The sequence below is a fragment of the Triticum urartu genome, chromosome 5A, assembly GCF_056163025.1.
Source record: "Triticum urartu cultivar PI428250 chromosome 5A, HENAU_Tu73, whole genome shotgun sequence".
NCBI classification, from domain to species: domain Eukaryota; kingdom Viridiplantae; phylum Streptophyta; class Magnoliopsida; order Poales; family Poaceae; genus Triticum; species Triticum urartu.
This window is the reverse complement of record NC_141877.1, coordinates 597117286-597143570: the sequence shown is the minus strand read 5'-3', so window position 1 is coordinate 597143570 and position 26285 is coordinate 597117286. Positions and strand designations below refer to the sequence as shown.

At 44.1% G+C, this 26285-nt stretch overlaps 1 protein-coding gene across 1 annotated transcript; it reads left to right on the top strand.

The window, feature by feature from the left end:
- The first annotated feature begins 522 nt into the window (after window positions 1-522).
- On the top strand, window positions 523-25789 carry LOC147973195 (UDP-glycosyltransferase 73B1-like). Its single transcript, XM_087524602.1, has 3 exons — window positions 523-620; window positions 1394-1711; window positions 25405-25789. The coding sequence occupies exons 1-3, from the start codon at window positions 523-525 to the stop codon at window positions 25787-25789; spliced, it is 801 nt and encodes a 266-aa protein (XP_087380728.1).
- Window positions 25790-26285: the final 496 nt, after the last annotated feature.

Here is a 26285-nt window from a genome sequence, read left to right as displayed (position 1 = left end):
AAAGTTCACACCAACGAAAGGCACATTAACAATCAAGCCTCGTCCTCGTCTTCATCCTCATCTTCCTTCGATTCATCCGACTCCGAAGACGATTCTTCCTCCTCCTCTTCATTGCCGGGCACCGCATCATCATGTGAAGCTCGAAAGATGTTGGCAAGATTTTCAACGGCGTCTTTATGCGAAGGTGTGTGAGGCACACCGAAAGACATTCCGGCCATGGCGCCCGGAGGTGCTCCGAAGCCACCCATGCCTCCCATGGTCTCCATGGTAGCTCCAAAGCCACCCATGGCACCCATGCCCCTCATGGTAGCTCCGAAGCCATCGATGCCTCCCATGCAGCCAAGGCCACCACCACCCATGCTGCCAAGGCCACCGTCACCCATGCCACGAATCATGGCCCTTTTTTGGATCAAGATTTCTTCACGGGCAAGATTGACATACTCCTTTTGCGCCTCATTGAGGATAGATGTGTCCAAGAAGAATAAGTACTTCTCCCACTCCAACAATCTAGATCGCTCTTCCATGCCCACCTTCCTCTCCTCCAATGTCACCTTCCTCTCCTCGGCCACCACCCTCCTCTCCTCGTCCGCCAACCTCCTCTCCTCGGCCGCGACATCTTGGTTCCTTTACATCTTCCTCACCTCGTTGACTTATTTTCTTGGCTTCACAATAGCTTCCATAGCATTTTTGAGCTCATCATCTCCTTTCCTCTTCTTTTTTTCTTTTGCGTTTATGTTGGTCCCATCTGGTCATTTTGGCTTCGAGTATGAAACCGAGTTTGGTGTGGGGCTTCTCTTGCCGTCATCACTTGATGCCTCCTCCTCATCATCATCCAAATCAATTGTTCGCTTGCGTTTGTTGCTCAAATCCAAATCATCCATACTTCTTCCATTTCTCATCACCCTTCAATGCTTCATAGCAATGAGACAAGGTGAATGGTCGTCCTTTCTTGATGTTCCCCTTCTTGCTCTTATTCTCCTCTCCTTTGAACAATTTTTGTGCAATATTCAACTACATAAAAACAAAACAAGTTAGCACTACAAACACCAACAACAAGTATGATGACCATGATCGAACATGGATGAAATGGTACTTACCCTATCTTCATCATTAGTGCCACTTGGGTTCAACTTGTCAACCGCCTTTTGTGCGGCCGCCCACTTTTGACAATCCTTGTTGATTGTCGACCACTGGGAGCAAATAGATCGAGCGGAGCGGTCAATTCCACTCTCGTTGCGTAGATTAAAGTGTTCCTTCATCCGGTTTCAATAAGCATCTCTACTTTGATCACCTCCAACGGATGGATCCCTCGACACTTGCAACCAAGTAGTGCATAGCAAGACGTCTTCTTCGTTGGTGTAGTTGCCTCCTCTTTCTTTCGGTGCGCTGACAGTGCCCTCACCATCCTCGTCCACCTCGAACTCATGGTCATCGAAATGCATGTCATTGGTTTGAGACCAATGCGAATCGTTGGACCCATCACCCATACTAGGCATGTATGCCTCTTCCTTTCGGAGCTGCACCAGCTCGCCTGCGCCCTCGGCCTCTCAGGCCTGAACTTCGTGTGGGTGATTGGCGCCGCCGCAGGCCAAGACTCCTCGGAGTGGATGCCTGAAGGCTTCGCCGACCTGATCGCGAGCGGCGACCGCGACTTCATGGTCCGTGGCTGGGCGCTGGAGATGCTGATCCTGAGCCACCCCGCCCTCGGTGGGTTCTGATACGTCTCCAACGTATCTATAATTTTTGATTGCTCCATGCTATATTATCTACTGTTTTGGACATTATTGGAATTGCTGTTTTTTTTGCCTATTTTAGGGTTTCGAAGAAAAGGAATATCAAACAGAGTCCAAACGGAATGAAACCTTCGGGAACGTGATTTTCTCAACGAACAAGACTCAGGAGACTTGGACCCTATGTCAAGAAACAAAGGAGGAGGCCACGAGGTAGGGGGCGCGCCTACCCCCCCCCCCTAGATGCACCCTCCATCCTCGTGGGCCCCCCGTTGCTCCACCGACATACTCCTTCCTCCTATATATACCTACGTACCCCCAAACGATCAGATACGGAGCCAAAACCCTAATTCCACCGCCGCAACTTTCTGTATCCACGAGATCCCATCTTTGGGCCCGTTCCGGAGCTCCACCGGAGGGGGCATCGATCACGGAGGGCTTCTACATCATCACCATAGCCCCTCCGATGAAGTGTGAGTAGTTCACCTCAGACCTACGGGTCCATAGTTATTAGCTAGATGGCTTCTTCTCTCTTTTTGGATCTCAATACAATGTTCTCCCCCTCTCTTGTGGACATCTATTCGATGTAATCTTCTTTTGCGGTATGTTTGTTGAGACCGATGAATTGTGGGTTTATGGTCAAGTCTATCTATGAACAATATTTGAATCTTTTCTGAATTATTTTATGTATGATTGGTTATCTTTTCAAGTTTCTTCGAATTATCAGTTTTGTTTGGCCTACTAGATTGATCTTTCTTGCAATAGGAGAAGTGCTTAGCTTTGGGTTCAATCTTGCGGTGTCCTTTTCCAGTGACAGTAGTGGCAGCAAGGCACGTATTGTATTGTTGCTATCGAGGATAACAAGATGGGGTTTTGATCATATTGCATGAGTTTATCCCTCTACATCATGTCATCTTGCTTAAGGCGTTACTCTGTTTCCATGAACTTAATAGTCTAGATGCATGCTGGATAGCGCTCCATGAGTGGAGTAATAGTAGTAGATGCAGGCAGGAGTCGGTCTACTTGTCTCGGACGTGATGCCTATAAACATGATCATACCTAGATATTCTCATAACTATGCTCAATTCTGTCAATTGCTCAACAGTAATTCGTTCACCCATCGTAGAATACCTATGTTCTTGAGAGAAGCCACTAGTGAAATCTATGGCCCCCGGGTCTATCTTCATCATATTAATCTCCTAATACTTAGTTATTTCCTTTGCTTTTTACTTTGCATCTTTATCATAAAAATACCAAAAATATTATCTTATCATATCTATCAGATCTCACTATCATAAGTGGCCATGTAGGGATTGACAACCCCTATTCGCGTTGGTTGCGAGGATTTATTTGTTTTGTGCAGGTACGAGGGATTCGCGCGTAGCCTCCTACTGGATTGATACCTTGGTTCTCAAAAACTGAGAGAAATACTTACGCTAGTTTGCCGCATCATCCCTTCCTCTTCGAAACTCGTGAGCTCCGTTAGCAAAAGAAAACAAAAGACCACTTCAAGGTACTGTAATTAACTCATTCTTTATTTATATGGGTGTTATATCTACTGTATTCCAACTTCTCTATGGTTCATAAACTATTTTACTAGTCATAGATTCATCAAAATAAGCAAACAACACACGCAAAACAGAATCTGTCAAAAACAGAACAGTCTGTAGTAATCTGTAGCTAGCGCAAGATATGGAACCCCAAAAATTCTAAAATAAATTTCTGGACGTGAGGAATTTATCTATTAATCATCTGCAAAAATAATTAACTAAATAGCACTTTCCAAATAAAAATGACAGCAGTTCTCGTGAGCGCTAAAGTTTCTGTTTTTTACAGCAAGTTCAATAAGACTTTCCCCAAGTCTTCCCAACGGTTCTACTTGGCACAAACACTAATTAAACACAAAAAACACAACCAAAATAGAGGCTAGATAATTTATTTATTACTAAGCAGGGGCAAAAACCAAGGAATACAAATAAAATTGGGTTGCCTCCCAACAAGTGCTATTGTTTAACGCCCCTAGCTAGGCATAACAAGCACGAATAGATATAGGTATTGCCATCTTTGGTAGGCAATCCATAAGTGGCTCTCATAATAGATTCATCCTTGCTTTTATGAGGCAATACCTAGATTTATCCTTGCTTTTTATGCCTAGCTAGAGGCGTTAAACGATAGCGCTTGTTGGGAGGCAACCCCATTTTATTTATATTCCTTGCTTTTTGCTCCTGTTTAGTAATAAATAATTTATCTAGCCTCAGTTTAGGTTGTTTTTTTGTGTTTAATTAGTGTTTGTGCCATGTAGAACCGTTGGGAAGACTTGGGGAAAGTCTTGATATCTTGCTGTAAAAAACAGAAACTTTAGCGCTCACAAGAACTGCTGCCATTTTTATTCGGAAAGTGTTATTTAGTTAATTCGTTTTGAAGATGATTAATAGATAAATTCCTCACGTCCAGAAATTTATTTTAGAATTTTTGGGGTTCCAGATATTGCGCTAGCTACAGATTACTACAGACTGTTCTGTTTTTGACAGATTCTGTTTTTCGTGTGTTGTTTGCTTATTTTGATGAATCTATGGCTAGTAAAATAGTTTATAAACCATAGAGAAGTTGGAATACAGTAGGTTTAACACCAATATAAATAAATAATGAGTTCACTACATTACCTTGAAGTGGTCTTTTGTTTTCTTTCGCTAACGGAGCTCACGAGATTTTCTACTTTGAGTTTTGTGTTGTGAAGTTTTCAAGTGTTGGGTAAAGATTTGATGGATTATGGAACAAGGAGTGGCAAGAGACTAAGCTTGGGGATGCCCATTGCACCCCCAAGATAATCTAAGGACACCTAAAAGCCAAAGCTTGGGGATGCCTCAGAAGGCATCCCCTCTTTTCATCTACTTCTATCGGTAACTTTACTTGGAGCTATATTTTTTATTCACCACATGATATGTGTTTTTCTTGGAGCGTGTTGTATGATTTGAGTCTTTGCTTTTTAGTTTACCACAATCATCCTTGCTGTACACACCTTTTGAGCGAGCCATACATGATTTGGAATTTGTTAGAATACTCTATGTGCTTCGCTTATATCTTTTGAGTTATATAGTTTTGCTCTAGTACTTCACTTATATCTTTTAGAGCACGGTGGTGGATTTGTTTTATAGAAACTATTGATCTCTCATGCTTCACTTAGATTATTTTGAGAGCATTAAATAGCATGGTAGTTTGCTTAAATAATCCTAATATGTTAGGTATACAAGATTAGTAAAAAAATTCCTATGAATGTTTTGAATACTAAGAGAAGTTTGATGCTTGATGATTGTTTTGAGATATGGAGGTAATAATATCAAAGTCGTGCTAGTTGAGTAGTTGTGAATTTGAGAAGTGCTTGTGTTGAAGTTTGCAAGTCCCGTAGCATGCACGTATGGTAAACGTTATGTAACAAATTTGAAACATGAGGTGTTATTTGATTGTCTTCCTTATGAGTGGCGGTCGGGGACGAGCGATGTGTTGGGGAACGTAGCAGAATTTTAAAATTTTCTACGCATCACCAAGATCAATCTATGGAGTCATCTAGCAACGAGAGAGAGGATTGCATCTACATACCCTTGTAGATCGCGAGCGGAAGCGTTCAAGAGAACGGGGTTGATGGAGTCGTACTCGTCGTGATCCAAATCACCGATGACCGAGCGCCGAACGGACGGCACCTCCGCGTTCAACACACGTACGGTTGGGGAAGACGTCTCCTCCTTCTTGATCCAGCAAGGGGGAAGGAGAGGTTGATGAAGATCCAGCAGCACGACAGCGTGGTGGTGGAAGAAGCAGGGATCTCGGCAGGGCTTCGCCAAGCTCAGCGAGAAGGAGAGGTGTTACGAGGGGAGAGGGAGGCGCCAGGGGCTAGGGTGCGGCTCCCATGCGCCTCCCCACTATATATAGGGGTGGAGGGGGCTGGTTTCTTGCCCTCCAAGTCCATTGGGGTGTTAGCAAAGGTGGGGGAAAGAAATCCCATCATTTCCCTTCCCCACTGATTGTTATCCCCCCTTTTTAGGGATCTTGATCTTATCCCTTCGGGATATGATCTTATTCCTTCTAAGGGGGATCTTGGTGCGCCTTGACCAGGGGTGTGGGGCCTTGCCCCCACTACCCACGTTCATGTGGGTCCCCTCATGCAGGTGGGCCCCACTCCAGAACCTTCTAGAACCTTCCCGGTACAATACCAAAAAATCCCGAACATTTTCCGGTGGCCAAAATAGGACTTCCTATATATAAATCTTTACCTACGGACCATTCCGGAACTCCTCGTGACGTCCGGGATCTCACCCGGGACTCCGAACAACTTTCGGGTTACCGCATACTAATATCTCTACAACCCTAGCGTCACCGAACCTTAAGTGTGTAGACCCTACGGGTTCGGGAGACATGCAGACATGACCGAGACGACTCTCCGGTCAATAACCAATAGCGGGATTTGGATATCCATGTTGGCTCCCACATGTTCCACGATGATCTCATCGGATGAACCACGATGTCAATGATTCAATCAATCCCGTATTCAATTCCCTTTGTCCAGCGGTATTATACTTTCCCGAGATTCGATCGTCGGTATCCAATACCTTGTTCAATCTCGTTACCGGCAAGTCTCTTTACTCGTTCCGTAACACATCCTCCCGTGATCAACTCCTTGGTCACATTGTGCACATTATGATGATGTCCTACCGAGTGGGCCCAGAGATACCTCTCCGTCACACGGAGTGACAAATCCCAGTCTTGATTCGTGCCAACCAACAGACACTTTCGGAGATACCCGTAGTGCACCTTTATAGCCACCCAGTTACGTTGTGACGTTTGGCACACCCAAAGCATTCCTACGGTATTCGAGAGTTGCACATTCTCATGGTCTAAGGAAATGATACTTGACATTTAGAAAAGCTTTAGCATACGAACTACACGATCTTTGTGCTAGGCTTAGGATTGGGTCTTGTCCATCACATCATTCTCCTAATGACGTGATCCTGTTATCGACGACATCCAATGTCCATGGTCAGGAAACCGTAACCATCTATTGATCAACGAGCTAGTTAACTAGAGGCTTACTAGGGACATGGTGTTGTCTATGTATCCACACATGTATCTGAGTTTCCTATCAATACAATTCTAGCATGGATAATAAACGATTATCATGAACAAGGAAATATAATAATAACCAATTTATTATTGCCTCTAGGGCATATTTCCAACAGTCTCCCACTTGCACTAGAGTCAATAATCTAGTTCACATCGCCATGTGATTAACACTCACAGGTCACATCGCCATGTGACCAACATCCAAAGAGTTTACTAGAGTCAATAATCTAGTTCACATCACTATGTGATTAACACTCAATGAGTTCTGGGTTTGATCATGTTATGCTTGTGAGAGAGGTTTTAGTCAATGGGTCTGCAACATTCAGATCCGTATGTACTTCGCAAATCTCTACGCTATATTTGGAGCCATTTCAAATAACTATTCTACATGGAGCTATTCTAAATTGTTGCTCCATTATACGTATCCGGTATCTCTACTCAGAGCTATCCGGATAGGTGTTAAGCTTGCATCGATGTAACTCTTTACGTCGAACTCTTTATCACCTCCATAACCGAGAAACATATCCTTATTCCTCTAAGGATAATTTTGACCGCTATCTGGTGATCTACTCCTAGATAACCTTTGTACCCTCTTGCTAGACATGTGGCAAGGCACACATCAGGTGCGGTACTCAGCATGGCATACTGTATAGAGCCTATGACAAAATCATAGGGGACGACCTTCGTCCTTCCTCTTTCTCCTGCCGTGGTCGAGCTTTAACTTCATAACTTCATACCTTACAACTCAGGCAAGAACTCCTTCTTTGACTGATCCATCTTGAACACCTTCAAGATCATGTCAAGGTATGTGCTCATTTGAAAGTACCATTAAGCGTTTTGATCTATCCTTATAGATCTTGATGCTCAATGTTCAAGTAGCTTAATCCAGGTTTTCCATTGAAAAACACTTTTCAAATAACCCTATATGCTTTCCAGAAATTCTACATCATTTCTGATCAACAATATGTCAACAACATATACTCATCAGAAATTCTATAGTGCTCCCACTCACTTCTTTGGAAATACAAGTTTCTCATAAACTTTGTATAAACCCAAAAGCTTTGATCATCTCATCAAAGCATGCATTCCAACTCCGAGATGCTTACTCCAGTCCTTAGAAGGATTGCTGGAGCTTTGCATACTTGTTAGCATTTTTCAGGACTGACAAAACCTTCTGGTTGTATCACATACAACCTTTCCTCAAGAAAATTGTCAAGGAAACAATATTTTGACATCGTATCTGCAAGATTTCATAAACAATGAAGTAACTGCTAACATAATTCCAACAAACTCTTAGCATCGCTACGAGTGAGAAAGTCTCATCGTAGTCAACTCCTTGAACTTGTCAGAAAACATATTAACGACAAGTCGAGCTTTCTTAATGGTGATACTTACCACCATTGTCCGTCTTTCTTTTAAAATCCATATGTACCCAACAGCCTTATGACCATCAAGCAGTTCTTCCAAAGTCTACACTTTGTTTTCATACATGGATCCTCTCTCGGATTTTATGGCCTCGAGCCAATTTTTGGAATCTGGGCCCACCATCACTTCTCCATAGCTCGTAGGTTCATTGTTGTCTAGCAACATGACTTCCAAGATAGGATTACGTACCACTCTAAAGTAGTACGCATCCTTGTCATCCTATGAGGTTTGGTAGTAACTTGATCCGAAGTTTCATGATCACTATCATAAGCTTCCACTTCAATTGGTGTAGGTGCCACAGGAACAACTCCCTGTGCCCTGCTATACACTGGTTGAAGTGACGGTTCAATACCCTCATCAAGTCTCCACCATCCTCCCACTCAATTCTTTCGAGAGAAACTTTTCCTCGAGAAAGGACCCGATTCTAGAAACAATCCCTATTGCTTTCGGATATGAGACAGGAGGTATACCCAACTGTTTTGGGTACTCTATGAAGATGCATTTATCCGCTTTGGGTTCGAGCTTATCAGCCTAAAACTTTTTCACATAAGCGTTGCAGCCCCAAACTTTTAAGAAATGACAGCTTAGGTTTCTCTAAACCATAGTTCATACTGTGTCATCTCATCGAAATTACGTGGTGCCCTATTTAAAGTGAATGTGGTTGTCTCTAATGCCTAACCCATAAACTATCGTGGTAATTCGATAAGAGACATCATGGTATGCATCATATCCAATAGGGTCCAGTTATGATGTTCGGACACACCATCACACTATGGTGTTCCAGGCTGTATTAGTTGTGAAACAATTTCCACAATGTCGTAATTCTGTGCCAAACTCGTAATTCAGATATTCATCTCTATGATCATATCATGGATATTTTATCCTCTTGTCACGACGATCTTCAACTTCACCCTGAAATTACTTGAACCTTTCAATAATTTAGGCTCGTGATTCATCAAGTAAATATACTTAGCATCTACTCAAATCATCTGTGAAGTAAGAATATAACGATATCCACTACATGCCTCAGCACTCATTGGACTGCACACATCAAGATGTATTACTTCCAACAAGTTGCTTTCTTGTTCCATCTTACTGAAAACAAGGGCTTTCAGTCATCTTGCTCATGTGGTATGATTTGCATGTCTCAAGTGATTCAAAGTCAAGCGAGTCCAAAGATCCATCAACATGGAGCTTCTTCATGCGTTTTATACCATTGTGACTAAAATTGCAGTGCCACAAGTATGTGGTACTATCATTACTATCTTATATCTTTTGGCATGAACATGTGTATCACTACTATCGGGATTTGATAAACCATTCATTTTAGGTGCAAGACCATTGAAGGTATTATTCAAATAAACAGAGTAACCATTATTCTCCTTAAATGAATAACCGTATTGCGATAAGCATAATCCAATCATGTCTATGCTCAACGCAAACACCAAATAACACCAATCCCGATGGTAAATGGAGCGTGCGATGCTTGATCACATCAACCTTGGGAACACTTCCAACACATATCATCGTCTCACCTTTGACTAGTCTCCGTTTATTCCGTAGCCTTTCATTTTGAGTTACCAACACTTAGCAACCGAACCGGTATCTAATACCCTGCTGCTACTAGGAGTACTCGTAAAGTACACATTCAATATAATGTATGTCCAATACATACTTCTTTCAACCTTGCCAGCCTTCTCATCTACCAAGTATCTGTTGGGGAACGTAGCAGAAATTCCAAATTTTCTACGCATCACCAAGATCAATCTATGGAGAAGTCTACCAACGAGGGAAGGAGAGTGCATCTACATACCCTTGTAGATCGCTACGCGGAAGCGTTCAAGTGAACGGGGTTGATGGATTCGTACTCGTCGTGATCCAAATCACCGATGATCCTAGTGCCGAACGGACGGCACCTCTGTGTTCAACACACGTACAGCCCGGTGACGTCTCCTACGCCTTGATCCAGCAAGGGGAGAAGGAGAGGTTGGGGAAGACTCCATCCAGCAGCAGCACGATGGCATGGTGGTGGTGGAGGAGTGTGGTACTCCAGCAGGGCTTCGCCAAGCACCGCAAGAGACGAGGAGGGAGAGGGGTAGGGCTGCGCCAAGAAGGAGATTGAATCGTGTCTATGACAGCCCAAAACCTCAAGTATATATAGGGGGAGGGGAGGGGCTGCGCCCCCACCTAGGTTTCCACCCCTAGGGGTGGCGGCCAGCCCTAGATCCCATCTAGGGGGGGGCAAGGGGGGAGAGAGGGGGGCGCACCACTAGGTGGGCCTTGGGCCCATCTGAGCCTAGGGTTTGCCCCCTTCCACTCTCCCTTGCGCCTTGGGCCTTGGTGGGGGGGCGCACCAGCCCACCTGGGGCTGGTCCCCTCCCACACTTGGCCCATGCAGCCCTCCGGGGCTGGTGGCCCCACTTGGTGGACCTCCGGGACCCTCCCGGTGGTCCCGATACATTACCGATAAAACCCGAAACTTTTTCGGAGACCAAAACAGGACTTCCCATATATAAATCTTTACCTACAGACCATTCCGGAACTCCTCGTGACGTCCGGGGTCTCATCCAGGACTCCGAACAACATTCGGTAACCACGTATATCTATTCCCTATAACCCTAGCGTCATCGAACCTTAAGTGTGTAGACCCTACGGGTTCGGGAGACATGCAGACATGACCGAGATGACTCTCCAGTCAATAACCAACATCGGGATCTGGATACCCATGCTGGCTCCCACATGCTCCACGATGATCTCATCGGATGAACCACGATGTCAAGGACTTAATCAATCCCGTATATAATTCCCTTTGTCTATCGGTACGATACTTGCCCGAGATTCGATCGTCGGTATCCCGATACCTTGTTCAATCTCGTTACCGGCAAGTCTCTTTACTCGTTCCATAACACATCATCCCGTGATCAACTCCTTGATCACATTGTGCACATTATGATGATGTCCTACCGAGTGGGCCCAGAGATACCTCTCCGTTTACACGCAGTGACAAATCCCAGTCTCGATTCGTGCCAACCCAACAGACACTTTCGGAGATACCTGTAGTGTACCTTTATAGCCACCCAGTTACGTTGTGAAGTTTGGCACACCCAAAGCACTCCTACGGTATCCGGGAGTTGCACAATCTCATGGTCTAAGGAAATGATACTTGACATTCGAAAAGCTTTAGCATACGAACTGCATGATCTTGTGCTAGGCTTAGGATTGGGTCTTGTCCATCACATCATTCTCCTAATGATGTGATCCTGTTATCAACGACATCCCATGTCCATGGTTAGGAAACCGTAACCATCTATTGATCAACGAGCTAGTCAACTAGAGGCTTACTAGGGACATGGTGTTGTCTATGTATCCACACATGTATCTGAGTTTCCTATCAATACAATTCTAGCATGGATAATAAACGATTATCATGAACAAGGAAATATAATAATAACCAATTTATTATTGCCTCTAGGGCATATTTCCAACAGTCTCCCACTTGCACTAGAGTCAATAATCCAGTTCACATCGATATGTGATTAACACTCAAGGTCACATCCCCATGTGACTAACACCCAAAGAGTTTTGGGTTTGATCATGTTATGCTTGTGAGAGAGGTTTCAGTCAACGGGTCTGCAACATTCAGATCCATATGTACTTCGCAAATTTCTATGTCATCTTGTAGATGCAACTACTACGCTACATTTGGAGCCATTTCAAATAACTGTTCTACTTGGAGCTGTTCTAAATTGTTGCTCCATTATACGTATCCGGTATCTCTACTCAGAGCTATCCGGATAGGTGTTAAGCTTGCATCGACGTAACTCTTTACGTCGAACTCTTTATCACCTCCATAACCGAGAAACATATCCTTATTTCTCTAAGGATAATTTAGACCGCTATCTGGTGATCTACTCCTAGATTACCTTTGTACCCTCTTGCCAAATATGCGGCAAGGCACACATCAGGTGTGGTACTCAGCATGGCATACCGTATAGAGCCTATGACAAAAGCATAGGGGACGACCTTCGTCCTTCCTCTTTATTCTGCCGTGGTCGAGCTTTAAGTCTTAACTTCATACCTTACAACTCAGGCAAGAACTCCTTCTTTGACTGATCCATCTTGAACACCTTCAAGATCATGTCAATGTATGTGCTCATTTGAAAGTACCGTTAAGCGTTTTGATCTATCCTTATAGATCTTGATGCTCAATGTTCAAGTAGCTTAATCCAGGTTTTCCATTGAAAAACACTTTCTAAATAACCCTATATGCTTTCCAGAAATTCTACGTCATTTCTGATCAACAATATGTCAACAACATATATTCATCAGAAATTTTATAGTGCTCCCACTCACTTCTTTGGAAATACAAGTTTCTCATAAACTTTGTATACACCCAAAACTTTGATCATCTCATCAAAGCATACATTCCAACTCCGAGATGCTTACTCCAGTCCTTAGAAGGATTGCTGGAGCTTTGCATACTTGTTAGCATCTTTCAGGATTGACAAAACCTTCCGGTTGTATCACATACAACCTTTCCTCAAGAAAATCGTCGAGGAAACAATGTTTTGACATCCTATCTGCAAGATTTCATAAATAATGCAGTAATCGCTAATATAATTCCAATAGACTCTTAGCATCGCTACGAGTGAGAAAGTCTCATCGTAGTCAACTCCTTGAACTTGTCGGAAAACATCTTAATGACAAGTCGAGCTTTCTTAATGGTGATACTTACCATCATTGTCCGTCTTCCTTTTAAAATCCATATGTACCTAACAGCCTTACGACCATCAAGTAGTTCTTCCAAAGTCTATACTTTGTTTTCATATATGGATCCTCTCTCGGATTATATGGCCTCGAGCAATTTTGGAATCCAGGCCCACCATCGCTTCTCCATAGCTTGTAGGTTCATTGTTGTCTAGCAACATGACTTCCAAGACAGGATTACGTACCATTCTGAAGTAGTACGTATCCTTGTCATCCCACGAGGTTTGGTAGTGACTTGATCTGAAGTTTCATGATCACTATCATAAGGTTCCACTTCAATTGGTGTAGGTGCCGCAGGAACAACTCCCTGTGCCCTGCCACACACTAGTTCAAGAGACGGTTCAATAACCTCATCAAGTCTCCACCATCCTCCCACTCAATTCTTTCAAGAGAAACTTTTCCTCGGGAAAGGACCCGATTCTAGAAACAATCCCTTATTGCTTTCGGATCTGAGACAGGAGGTATACCCAACTGTTTTGGGTGTCCTATGAAGATGCATTTATCCGCTTTGGGTTCGAGCTTATCGGCCTGAAACTTTTCACATAAGCGTCGCAGCCCCAAACTTTTAAGAAATGACAACTTAGGTTTCTCTAAACCATATTTCATATGGTGTCATCTCATCGGAATTACGTGGTGCCCTATTTAAAGTGAATGTGGTTTTCTCTAATGCCTAACCCATAAACTATCGTGGTAATTCGATAAGAGACATCATGGTATGCATCATATCCAATAGGGTGCAGTTATGATGTTCGGACACACCATCACACACTATGGTGTTCCAGGCTGTATTAGTTGTGAAAAAATTTCCACAATGTCTTAATTCTGTGCCAAACTCGTAATTCAGATATTCATCTCTACGATCATATCATAGACATTTTATCCTCTTGTCACGACGATGTTCAACTTCACTCTGAAATTACTTGAACCTTTCAATAATTCAGACTTATGTTTCATCAAGTAAATATACTCAGTATCTACTCAAATCATCTGTGAAGTAAAAACATAACGATATCCATTACATGTCTCAGCACTCATTGGACTGCGCACATCAAGATGTATTACTTCCAACAAGTTGCTTTCTTGTTCCATCTTACTGAAAACGAGGCTTTTCAGTCATCTTGCCCATGTGGTATGATTTGCATGTCTCAAGTGATTCAAAATCAAGTGAGTCCAAACGATCCATCTGTATAGAGTTTCTTCATGCATATCTACCAACAAACATGGTTCGCATGTCTCAATCCTTTCAAAATGAGTGAGTCCAAAGATCCACCAACATGGAGCTTCTTCATGCGTTTTATACCAATATGACTCAAATTGCAGTGCCACATTTGTGTGGTACTATCATTACTATCTTATACCTTTGGCATGAAAATGTGTATCACTACGATCGGGATGGTATTATTCAAATAAACAGAGTAACCATTATTCTCCTTAAATGAATAACCGTATCGCGATAGACATAATACAATCATGTCTATGCTCAACGCAAACACCAAATAACAATTATTTAGGTTTTAATACCAATCTCGATGGTAGAGGGAGCGTACGATATTTGATCAACCTTGGAAATACTTCCAACACATATCGTCATCTCACCTTTTAGCTAGTCTCCGTTTATTTCGTAGCCTTTTGTTTCGAGTTACTAACACTTAGCAACCGAACTGGTATCTAATACCCTGGTGCTACTAGGAGTACTAGTAAAGTACACATTATAATGCATATCCAATATACTTCTGTCGACCTTGCCAGCCTTCTCATCTACCAAGTATCTAGGATAATTCTGCTCCAGTGGCTGTTCCCCTTATTACAGAAGCACTTAGTCTCGGGTTTGGGTTCAACCTTGGGTTTCTTCACTAGAGCAGCAGCTGATTTGCCGTTTCACGAAGTATCCCTTCTTGCCCTTCTTGAAACTAGTGATTTCACCAACCATCAACAATTGATGCTCCTTCTTGATTTCTACTTTTGTGGTGTCAAACATCGCGAATATCTCAAGGATCATCATATATGTCCCTGATATATTATAGTTCATCACGAAGCTCTAGCAGCTTGGTGGTAATGACTTTGGAGAAACATCACTATCTCATCTGGAAGATCAACTTCCACTCGATTCAAATGATTATTGTACTTAGACAATCTGAGCACAAGCTCAACAATTGAGCTTTTCTCCCTTAGTTTGCAGGCTAAGAAAATCGTCAGAGGTCTTATACCTCTTGACGTGGGCACGAGCCTGAAATCCCAATTTCAGCCCTCGAAACATCTCATATGTTTCGCGACGTTTCAAAACGTCTTCGGTACCTCAACTCTAAACCGTTTAACTGAACTATCACGTAGTTATCAAAATGTGTATGTCATATGTTCGCAACATCCACAGACGACATTCGAGGCTCAGCACACTGAGCGGTGCATTAAGGACATAAGCCTTCTATGAAGCAATGAGGACAATCCTCAGTTTACGGACCTAGTCCGCATAATTGCTACTATCATCTTTCAACTAAATTTTCTCCAGGAACATATCTAAACAGCAGAACTGAAGCGCGAGCTACGACATAATTTGCGAAGACCTTTTGACTATGTTCAGGATAATTAAGTTCATCTTATGAACTCCCACTCAGATAGACATCCCTCTAGTCATCTAAGTGATTACATGATCCGAGTCAACTAGGCCGTGTCCGATCATCACGTGAGATGGACTAGTCATCATCGGTGAACATCTTCATGTTGATCGTATGTACCATACGACTCATGCTCGACCTTTCCGTCTCTTGTGTTCCGAGGCCATGTCTGTACATACTAGGCTTGTCAAGTCAACCTAAGTGTTTCGCGTGTGTAAATCTGTCTTACACCCGTTGTATGTGAACGTTAGAATCTATCACACCCGATCATCACGTGGTGCTTCAAAACGACGAACTTTCGCAACGGTGCACAGTTAGGGGGAACACTTTCTTGAAATTTTAATGAGGGATCATCTTATTTACTACCGTCGTTCTAAGTAAACAAGATGCAAAAACATGATAAACATCACATGCAATCAAATAATAGTGACATGATATGGCCAATATCATATAGCTCCTTTGATCTCCATCTTGGGGCTCCATGATCATCTTGTCACCGGCATGACACCATGATCTCCATCATCGTGTCTCCATGAAGTTGCTCGCCAACTATTACTTCTACTACTATGGCTAACATGTTTAGCAATAAAGTAAAGTAATTTACATGGCGTTTCTCAATGACACGCAGTTCATACAAAAAATAAAGACAACTCCTATGGCTCCTGCCGGTTGTCATACTCATCGACATGCAAGTCGTGATTCCTATTACAAGAACATGATCTCATACATCACATATATATCATTCATGACATCCTTTGGCCATATCACATCACAAAACACTTGCTGCAAAAACAAGTTAGACGTCCTCTAATTGTTGTTGCAAGTTTTTACGTGGCTGCTATAGGTTTCTAGCAAGAACGTTTCTTACCTACGCGAAAACCACAACGTGATATGCCAATTTCTATTTACCCTTCATAAGGACCCTTTTCATCGAATCCAATCCGACTAAAGTGGGAGAGACAGACACCCGCTAGCCACCTTATGCAACTAGTGCATGTTAGTCGGTGGAACCAGTCTCACGTAAGAGTACGTGTAAGGTTGGCCCGGGCTCCTTCATCCCACGATGCCGCCGAATCAAGATAAGACTAGTAACGACAAGATAATTGACAATATCGACACCCACAACTACTTTGTGTTCTACTCGTGCATAGTAACTACGCATAGACCTAGCTCATGATGCCACTGTTGGGGAACGTAGCAAAAATTCAAAATTTTCTACGCATCACCAAGATCAATCTATGGAGTAATCTAGCAACGAGGGGAAGGAGAGTGCATCTACATACCCTTGTAGATTGCTAAGCGGAAGCGTTCAAGTGAACAGGGTTGATGGAGTCGTACTCGTCGTGATCCAAATCATCGATGATCCTAGTGCCGAACGGACGGCACCTCCGTGTTCAACACACGTACAGCCCGGTGACGTCTCCTACGCCTTGATCCAGCAAGGGGAGAAGGAGAGGTTGGGGAAGACTCCATCCAGCAGCAGCACGACGGCGTGGTGGTGGTGGAGGAGCGCGGGACTCCAGCAGGGCTTCGCCAAGCACTACGAGAGACGAGGAGGGAGAGGGGTAGGGCTGCGCCAAGAAGGAGAGGAACTCGTGTCTCTGGCAGCCCAAAACCTCAAGTATATATAGGGGGAGGGGAGGGGCTGCGCCCCCACCTAGGTTTCCACCCCTAGGGGTGGCGGCCAGCCCTAGATCCCATCTAGGGGGGCGGCCAAGGGGGGAGAGAGGGGGGCGCACCACTAGGTGGGCCTTAGGCCCATCTGAGCCTAGGGTTTGCCCCCTTCCACTCTCCCTTGCGCCTTGGGCCTTGGTGGGGGGGCGCACCAGCCCACCTGGGGCTGGTCCCCTCCCACACTTGGCCCATGCAGCCCTCCGGGGCTGGTGGCCCCACTTGGTGGACCTCCGGGACCCTCCCGGTGGTCCCGGTACATTACCGATAAAACCCGAAACTTTTCCGGTGACCAAAACAGGACTTCCCATATATAAATCTTTACCTCCGGACCATTCGGGAACTCCTCGTGACATCCGGGGTCTCATCTGGGACTCCGAACAACATTCGTAACCACGTATATCTATTCCCTATAACCGTAGCGTCATCGAACCTTAAGTGTGCAGACCCTACGGGTTCGGGAGACATGCAGACATGACTGAGATGACTCTCCGGTCAATAACCAACAGCAGGATCTGGATACCCATGCTAGCTCCCACATGCTCCACGATGATCTCATCGGATGAACCACGATGTCAAGGACTTAATCAATCCCGTATACAATTCCCTTTGTCTATCGGTACGATACTTGCCCGAGATTCGATCGTCGGTATCCCGATACCTTGTTCAATCTCGTTACCGGCAAGTCTCTTTACTCGTTCCGTAACACATCATCCCATGATCAACTCCTTGATCACATTGTGCACATTATGATGATGTCCTACCAAGTGGGCCCAGAGATACCTCTCCGTTTACACGGAGTGACAAATCCCAGTCTCGATTCGTGCCAACCCAACAGACACTTTCGGAGATACCTGTAGTGTACCTTTATAGCCAACCAGTTACGTTGTGACGTTTGGCACACCCAAAGCACTCCTACGGTATCCGGGAGTTGCACAATCTCATGGTCTAAGGAAATGATACTTGACATTCGAAAAGCTTTAGCATACGAACTACATGATCTTGTGCTAGGCTTAGGATTGGGGCTTGTCCATCACATCATTCTCCTAATGATGTGATCCCGTTATCAACGACATCCAATGTCCATGGTCAGGAAACCGTAACCATCTATTGATCAACGAGCTAGTCAACTAGAGGCTTACTAGGGACATGGTGTTGTCTATGTATCCACACATGTATCTGAGTTTCCTATCAATACAATTCTAGCATGGATAATAAACGATTATCATGAACAAGGAAATATAGTAATAACCAATTTATTATTGCCTCTAGGGCAGTGGTTCTGCTTCAGTGACCGTTCCCCTTATTACAGAAGCACTTAGTCTCGGGCTTGGGTTCAACTTTGGGTTTCTTCACTAGAGTAGCAACTGATTTGTCGTTTCATGAAGTATCCCTTTCTTGCCCTTGCCCTTCTTGAAACTAGTGGTTTTACTAACCATCAACAATTGATGCTCCTATTTGATTTCTACTTTCGCGGTGTCGCGAATAGCTCAAGGATCATCATATCTATCCCTGATATGTTATAGTTCATGACGAAGCTCTAGTAGCTTGGTGGTAGTGACTTTGGAGAACCATCACTATCTCATCTGGAAGATCAACTCCCACTCGATTCAAGCGATTGTAGTACTCATACAATCTGAGCACATGCTCAACGATTGAGCTTTTCTCCTTAGTGTGCAGGCTTAATAAACTTGTCAAAGGTCTCATACCTCTTGACGTGGGCACTAGCCTGAAATCCCAATTTTAGTCCTTGGAACATCTCATATGTTCTGCGATGTTTCAAAAACGTCTTTGGTGCCTTAATTCTAAACAATTTAGCATTACGCACTGAACTATCATGTAGTCATCAAAACGTGTATGTCAGATGTTCGCAACATCCACAACCGACGTTCGAGGTTCAGCTCACTGAGTGGTGCATTAAGGACATAATCCTTCTGCGCAACAATGAGGATAATCCTCTGTTTATGGACCCAGTCCGCATAATTGCTACTATCAACTTTCAACTAAATTTTCTCTAGGAACATATATAAAATAGTAGAACTAAAGCGTAAGCTACGACATAATTTGCAAAGTCCTTTTGAATATGTTCATGATAATTAAGTTCATCTGATTATTTAATGAACTCCCACTTAGATAGACATCCCTCTAGTCATCTAAGTGATACATGATCCGAGTCAACTAGGCCGTGTCCGATCATCACGTGAGACGGACTAGTCATCATCGGTGAACATCTTCATGTTGATCGTATCTTCTATACGACTCATGTTCGACCTTTCGGTCTTCTGCGTTCCGAGGCCATGTCTGTATATGCTAGGCTCGTCAAGTCAACCTAAGTGTATTGCGTGTGTAAATCTGGCTTACACCCGTTGTATTCGAACGTTAGTATCTATCACACCCGATCATCATGTGGTGCTTCGAAACAACAAACCTTCGTAACGGTGCACAGTTAGGGGGAACACTTTTCTTGAAATTATTGCGAGGGATCATCTTATTTTAGCTACCGTCGTTCTAAGCAAATAAGATGAAAAACATGATAAACATCACATGCAATCAAATAGTGACATGATATGGCCAATATCATTTTGCTCCTTTTGATCTCCATCTTCGGGGCTCCATGATCATTGTTGTCACCGGCATGACACCATGATCTCCATCATCATGATCTCCATCATCGTGTCTTCTTGAAGTTGTCTCGTCATCTATTACTTCTACTACTATGGCTAATGCTTTAGCAATAAAGTAAAGTAATTACATGACGTTTAAGTTGACACGCAGGTCATAAATAAATTAAGACAACTCCTATTGCTCCTGCCGGTTGTCATACTCATCGACATGCAAGTCGTGATTCCTATTACAAGAACATGATCAATCTCATACATCACATATATCATTCATCACATCCTTTTGGCCATATCACATCACAAGGCATATGCTGCAAAAACAAGTTAGACGTCCTCTAATTATTGTTGCAAGTTTTTACATGGCTGCTATAGGTTTCTAGCAAGAATGTTTCTTACCTACGCGAAAACCACAACGTGATATGCCAATTTCCATTTACCCTTCATAAGGACCTTTTCATCGAATCCGATCCGACTAAAGTGGGAGAGACAGACACCCACTTGCCACCTTATGCAACTAGTGCATGTCAGTCGGTGGAACCAGTCTCACGTAAGAGTACGTGTAAGGTCGGTCCGGGCCGCTTAATTCCACGATGCCGCCGAATCAAGATAAGACTAGTAACGGCAAGTAAATTGACAAAATCGACGCCCACAATTGCTTTGTGTTCTACTCGTGCATAGAAACTACGCATAGACCTAGCTCATGATGCCACTGTTGGGGAACGTAGCAGAATTTTAAAATTTTCTACGCATCACCAAGATCAATCTATGGAGTCATCTAGCAACGAGAGAGAGGATTGCATCTACATACCCTTGTACATCGTGAGCGGAAGCGTTCAAGAGAACGGGGTTGATGGAGTCGTACTCGTCGTGATCCAAATTACCGATGACCGAGCGCCGAACGGACGGCACCTCCGCGTTCAACACACGTACGGTTGGGGAAGACGTCTCCTCCTTCTTGATCCAGCAAGGGGGAAGGAGAGGTTGATGGAGATCCAGCAGCACGACGGCGTGGTGATGGAAGCAGCGGGGATCTCGGCAGGGCTTCGCCAAGCTCAGCGAGAGGGAGAGGTGTTACGAGGGGAGAGGGAGGCGCCAGGGGCTAGGGTGCAGCTCCCATGCGCCTCCCCACTATATATAGGGGTGGAGGGGGCTGGTTTCTTGCCTCCAAGTCCATTGGGGCGTTAGCAAAGGTGGGGGAAAGAAATCCCATCATTTCCCTTCGCCACCGATTGTTATCCCCCCTTTTTAGGAATCTTGATCTTATCCCTTCGGGATATGATCTTATTCCTTCTAAGGGGGGATCTTGGTGCGCCTTGACCAGGGGTGTGGGTCCTTGCCCCCACCACCCACGTTCATGTGGGTCCCCCCATGCAGGTGGGCCCCACTCCAGAACCTTCTAGAACCTTCCCGGTACAATACCGAAAAATCCCGAACATTTTCCGGTGGCCAAAATAGGACTTCCCATATATAAATCTTTACCTCCGGACCATTCCGAAACTCCTCGTGACGTCCGGGATCTCATCCGGGACTCCGAACAACTTTCAGGTTACCGCATACTAATATCTCTACAACCCTAGCGTCACCGAACCTTAAGTGTGTAGACCCTACGGGTTCGGGAGACATGCAGACATGACCGAGACGACTCTCCGGTCAATAACCAACATCGGGATCTGGATACCCATGTTGCTCCCACATGTTCCACGATGATCTCATCGGATGAACCACGATGTCAAGGATTCAATCAATCCCGTATTCAATTCCCTTTGTCCAGCGGTATTATACTTGCCCGAGATTCGATCGTCGGTATCCGATACCTTGTTCAATCTCGTTACCGGCAAGTCTCTTTACTCGTTCCGTAACACATCATCCCGTGATCAACTCCTTGGTCACATTGTGCACATTATGATGATGTCCTACCGAGTGGGCCCAAAGATACCTCTCCGTCACACGGAGTGACAAATCCCAGTCTCGATTCGTGCCAACCCAACAGACACTTTCGGAGATACCCGTAGTGCACCTTTATAGCCACCCAGTTACGTTGTGACGTTTGGCACACCCAAAGCATTCCTACGGTATCCGGGAGTTGCACAATCTCATGGTCTAAGGAAATGATACTTGACATTTAGAAAAGCTTTAGCATACGAACTACACGATCTTTGTGCTAGGCTTAGGATTGGGTCTTGTCCATCACATCATTCTCCTAATGATGTGATCCCGTTATCAACGACATCCAATGTCCATGGTCAGGAAACAGTAACCATCTATTGATCAACGAGCTAGTTAACTAGAGGCTTACTAGGGACATGGTGTTGTCTATGTATCCACACATGTATCTGAGTTTCCTATCAATACAATTCTAGCATGGATAATAAACGATTATCATGAACAAGGAAATATAATAATAACCAATTTGTTATTGCCTCTAGGGCATATTTCCAACACGATGGTATTTTCCTACCAATCTATCCCCCTAGGAGCATGCGCGTAGTGCCGAGGTTTTTGATGACTTGTAGATTTTTGCAATAAGTATGTGAGTTCTTTATGATTAATGTCGAGTCCATGGATTATACGCACTCTCACCCTTCCATCATTGCTAGCCTCTTCGGTACTGTGCATTGCCCTTTCTCACATTGAGAGTTGGTGCAAACTTCGCCGGTGCATCCAAACCCCGTGATATGATACGCTCTTTCACACATAAACCGCCTTATATCTTCCTCAAAACAGCCACCATACCTACCTATTATGGCATTTCCATAGCCATTCCGAGATATATTGCCATGCAACTTTCCACCATTCCGTTTATCATGACACATTCATCATTGTCATATTGCTTAGCATGATCATGTAGTTGACATAGTATTTGTGGCAAAGCCACCGTTCATAATTCTTTCATACATGTCACTCTTGGTTCATTGCATATCCTGGTACACCGCCTGAGGCATTCATATAGAGTCATCTTTTGTTCTAGCATCGAGTTGTAATCATTGAGTTGTAAATAAATAGAAGTGTGATGATCATCATTTTCTAGAGCATTGTCCAAAGTGAGGAAAAAAAGAAAAAAAAAGAGAGGCCATAAAAAAAAGAGAAAGGCCCAAATAAAAAATGAGAGAAATGGAGAGAAGGGACAATGTTACTATCCTTTGCCACACTTGTGCTTCAAAGTAGCACCATAATCTTCATGATAGAGAGTCTTTTGTTTTGTCACTTTCATATACTAGTGGGAATTTTCATTATAGAACTTGGCTTGTATATTCCAACAATGGGCCTCCTCAAGTTCCCTAGGTCTTCGTGAGCAAGCAAGTTGGATGCACACCCACTTAGTTTCTTTTGTTGAGCTTTCGTACATTTATAGCTCTAGTGCATCCGTTGCATGGCATCTCCATAGCCCATTGATTAGCCTTGTTGATGTGAGATTTTCTCCCTTTTTTGTCTTCTCCACATAACCCCCATCATCATATTCTATTCCACCCATAGTGCTATGTCCATGGCACGCGCTCATATATTGCGTGAAAGTTTATAGGTTTGAGATTGCTAAGGTATGAAACAATTGCTTGGCTTGTCATCGGGGTTGTGCATGGTGAGAGCATTCTTGTGTGACGAAAATGGAGCATGAGTAAACTATATGATTTTGCTGGGATGATCTTTCTTTGGCCATGTTATTTTGAGAAGACATAATTGCTTTGTTAGTATGCTTGAAGTATTATTATTTTTATGTCACTATGAACTTTTGTCTTGAATCTTTCAAATCTGAATATTCATACCACAATTAAGAAGAATTAAATTAAAATTATGCCAAGTAGCACCCCACATCAAAAATTCTGTTTTTATCATTTACCTACTCGAGGACGAGCAGGAATTAAGCTTGGGGATGCTTGATACGTCTCCAACGTATCTATAATTTTTGATTGCTCCATGCTATATTATCTACTATTTTGGACATTATTGGGCTTTATTATCTGCTTTTATATTATTTTTGGGACTAACCTATTAACTGGAGGCCCAGCCCAGAATTGCTGTTTTTTTGCCTATTTTAGGGTTTCGAAGAAAAGGAATATCAAACGGAGTCCAAACGGAGTGAAACCTACGGGAACGTGATTTTCTCAATGAACAAGACCCAGGAGACTTGGACCCTACGTTAAGAAACAAAGGAGGAGGCCACGAGGTAGGGGGACACGCCTACCCCCTCCCCCCAGGCGCGCCCTCCACCCTCGTGGGCCCCCTATTGCTCCACCGACGTACTCCTTCCTCCTATATATACCTACGTACCCCCAAACGATCAGATACGAAGCCAAAACCCTAATTCCACCGCCACAACTTTATGTATCCACGAGATCCCATCTTGGGGCCCGTTCCGGAGCTCCGCCGGAGGGGGCATCAATCACGGAGGGCTTCTACATCATCACCATAGCCCCTCCGATGAAGTGTGAGTAGTTCACCTCAGACCTACAGGCCCATAGTTATTAGCTAGATGGCTTCTTCTCTCTTTTTGGATCTCAATACAATGTTCTCCCCCTCTCTTGTGGAGATCTATTCGATGTAATCTTCTTTTGCGGTGTGTTTGTTGAGACCGATGAATTGTGGGTTTATGATCAAGTCTATCAATGAACAATATTTGAATCTTCTCTGAATTCTTTTATGTATGATTGGTTATCTTTCCGAGTCTCTTCGAATTATCAGTTTTGTTTGGCCTACTAGATTGATCTTTCTTGCAATAGGAGAAGTGCTTAGCTTTGGGTTCAATCTTGCGGTGTCCTTTCCCAGTGACAGTAGGGGAAGCAAGGCACGTATTGTATTGTTGCCATCAAGGATAAGAAGATGGGGTTTTCATCATATTGCATGAGTTTATCCCTCTACATCATGTCATCTTGCTTAAGGCATTACTCTGTTTCCATGAACTTAATACTCTAGATGCATGCTGGATAGCGGTCAATGAGTGGAGTAATAGTAGTAGATGCAGGCAGGAGTCGGTCTACTTGTCTCGGACGTGATGCCTATATACATGATCATACCTAGATATTCTCATAACTATGCTCAACTCTGTCAATTGCTCAACAGTAATTCGTTCACCCACCGTAGAATACCTATGCTCTTGAGAGAAGACACTAGTCAAACCTATGGCCCCCAGGTCTATCTTCATCATATTAATCTCCTAATACTTGGTTATTTCCTTTGTTTTTTCCTTTGCTTTTATTTTGCTTTGCATCTTTATCATAAAAATACCAAAAATATTATCTTATCATATCTATCAGATCTCACTCTCGTAAGTGGCCGTGTAGGGATTGACAACCCCTTATCGCGTTGGTTGCGAGGATTTATTTGTTTTGTGCAGGTACGAGGGATTCACGCGTAGCCTCCTAATAGATTGATACCTTGGTTCTCAAAAAATAAGGGAAATACTTACGCTACTTTGCTGCATCATCCCTTCCTCTTCGGGGAAAACCAACAGTGCTCAAGAGGTAGCAGGTTCATGACACACTGCGGTTGGAACTCGGTGTTGGAGGCCGTGACCGCCGGCGTGCCGATGGCGACGTGGCCACGGTACGGGGACCAGTTCAACAACAAGGCACTCGTCGTGGAGCAGCTCAAGGTGGGCGTTAGCATCGGGGCCAAGGACTACGCGTCGGGTATCGAGGCCCACGATGTGATTGCCGGCGAGGTGATCGCCGAATCCATCCAGAGGTTGATGGAGAGCGACGCCATCCGGAAGAAGGCCAAGGACCACGGCGTGAAGGCAAGGAGCACGGTGGAGAAGGGCGGGTCTTCGTACGATGACGTAGGCCGACTGATGGGCGAGCTGACGGCCCGCCGGAGCTCCGTCAAGGTTGGAGAAGACATCCAGGCAAGCTGATTGGTATTGGTCCGACGCACTGGCCGAGCTTGACTGACATAACAAGGGGGCAACAGGCACATTATGAAAGTTTGGAGGTGCCAAATGATAATAGTTTCTTCCATCTGTACAAAACTGTGTTTGGGGCAGCTGTGGCCTTTCCTTTTGGCTGATTAAGATCATGGTTAATATTATAGCCAACAACCGGCTTCGTCTCTGCTATGCCGACATGTTCTCCAGTGTCGATGGGAAGCTGGTGGAGTCCTACACAGGAGTGCTCGGGCCGGCGTTGGTCACCTGTGCGGTGGCCGCGGCAGCTGGCGAGAGATTTGGTGGCCCGGCACTCGGGTGGTGATTTGTGGAGGCAGATATGGTGATTCTCCCTCGACTTTGTCGATCAAAGGTGCCAGAGCTGGACCCGAGGATTTGCACGGGGACGTTCCCCAGTCGACGTGCCACAACGGTTATGCCTCACTGAGGGAGTCCTGGATTAGGGGGTCTCCGGATAGCTGGACTA

Excerpts from the sequence above, each read along its gene's own strand:
- LOC147973195 (XM_087524602.1), top strand. The coding sequence starts at position 523 with ATGCCCACCTTCCTCTCCTCCAATGTCACCTTCCTCTCCTCGGCCACC. Across the intron at positions 621-1,393 it reads TCCTCGGCCGCGACATCTTG|TGCCCTCACCATCCTCGTCC; the intron begins GTTCCTTTACAT and ends GTGCGCTGACAG. Across the intron at positions 1,712-25,404 it reads AGCCACCCCGCCCTCGGTGG|GTTCATGACACACTGCGGTT; the intron begins GTTCTGATACGT and ends AAGAGGTAGCAG.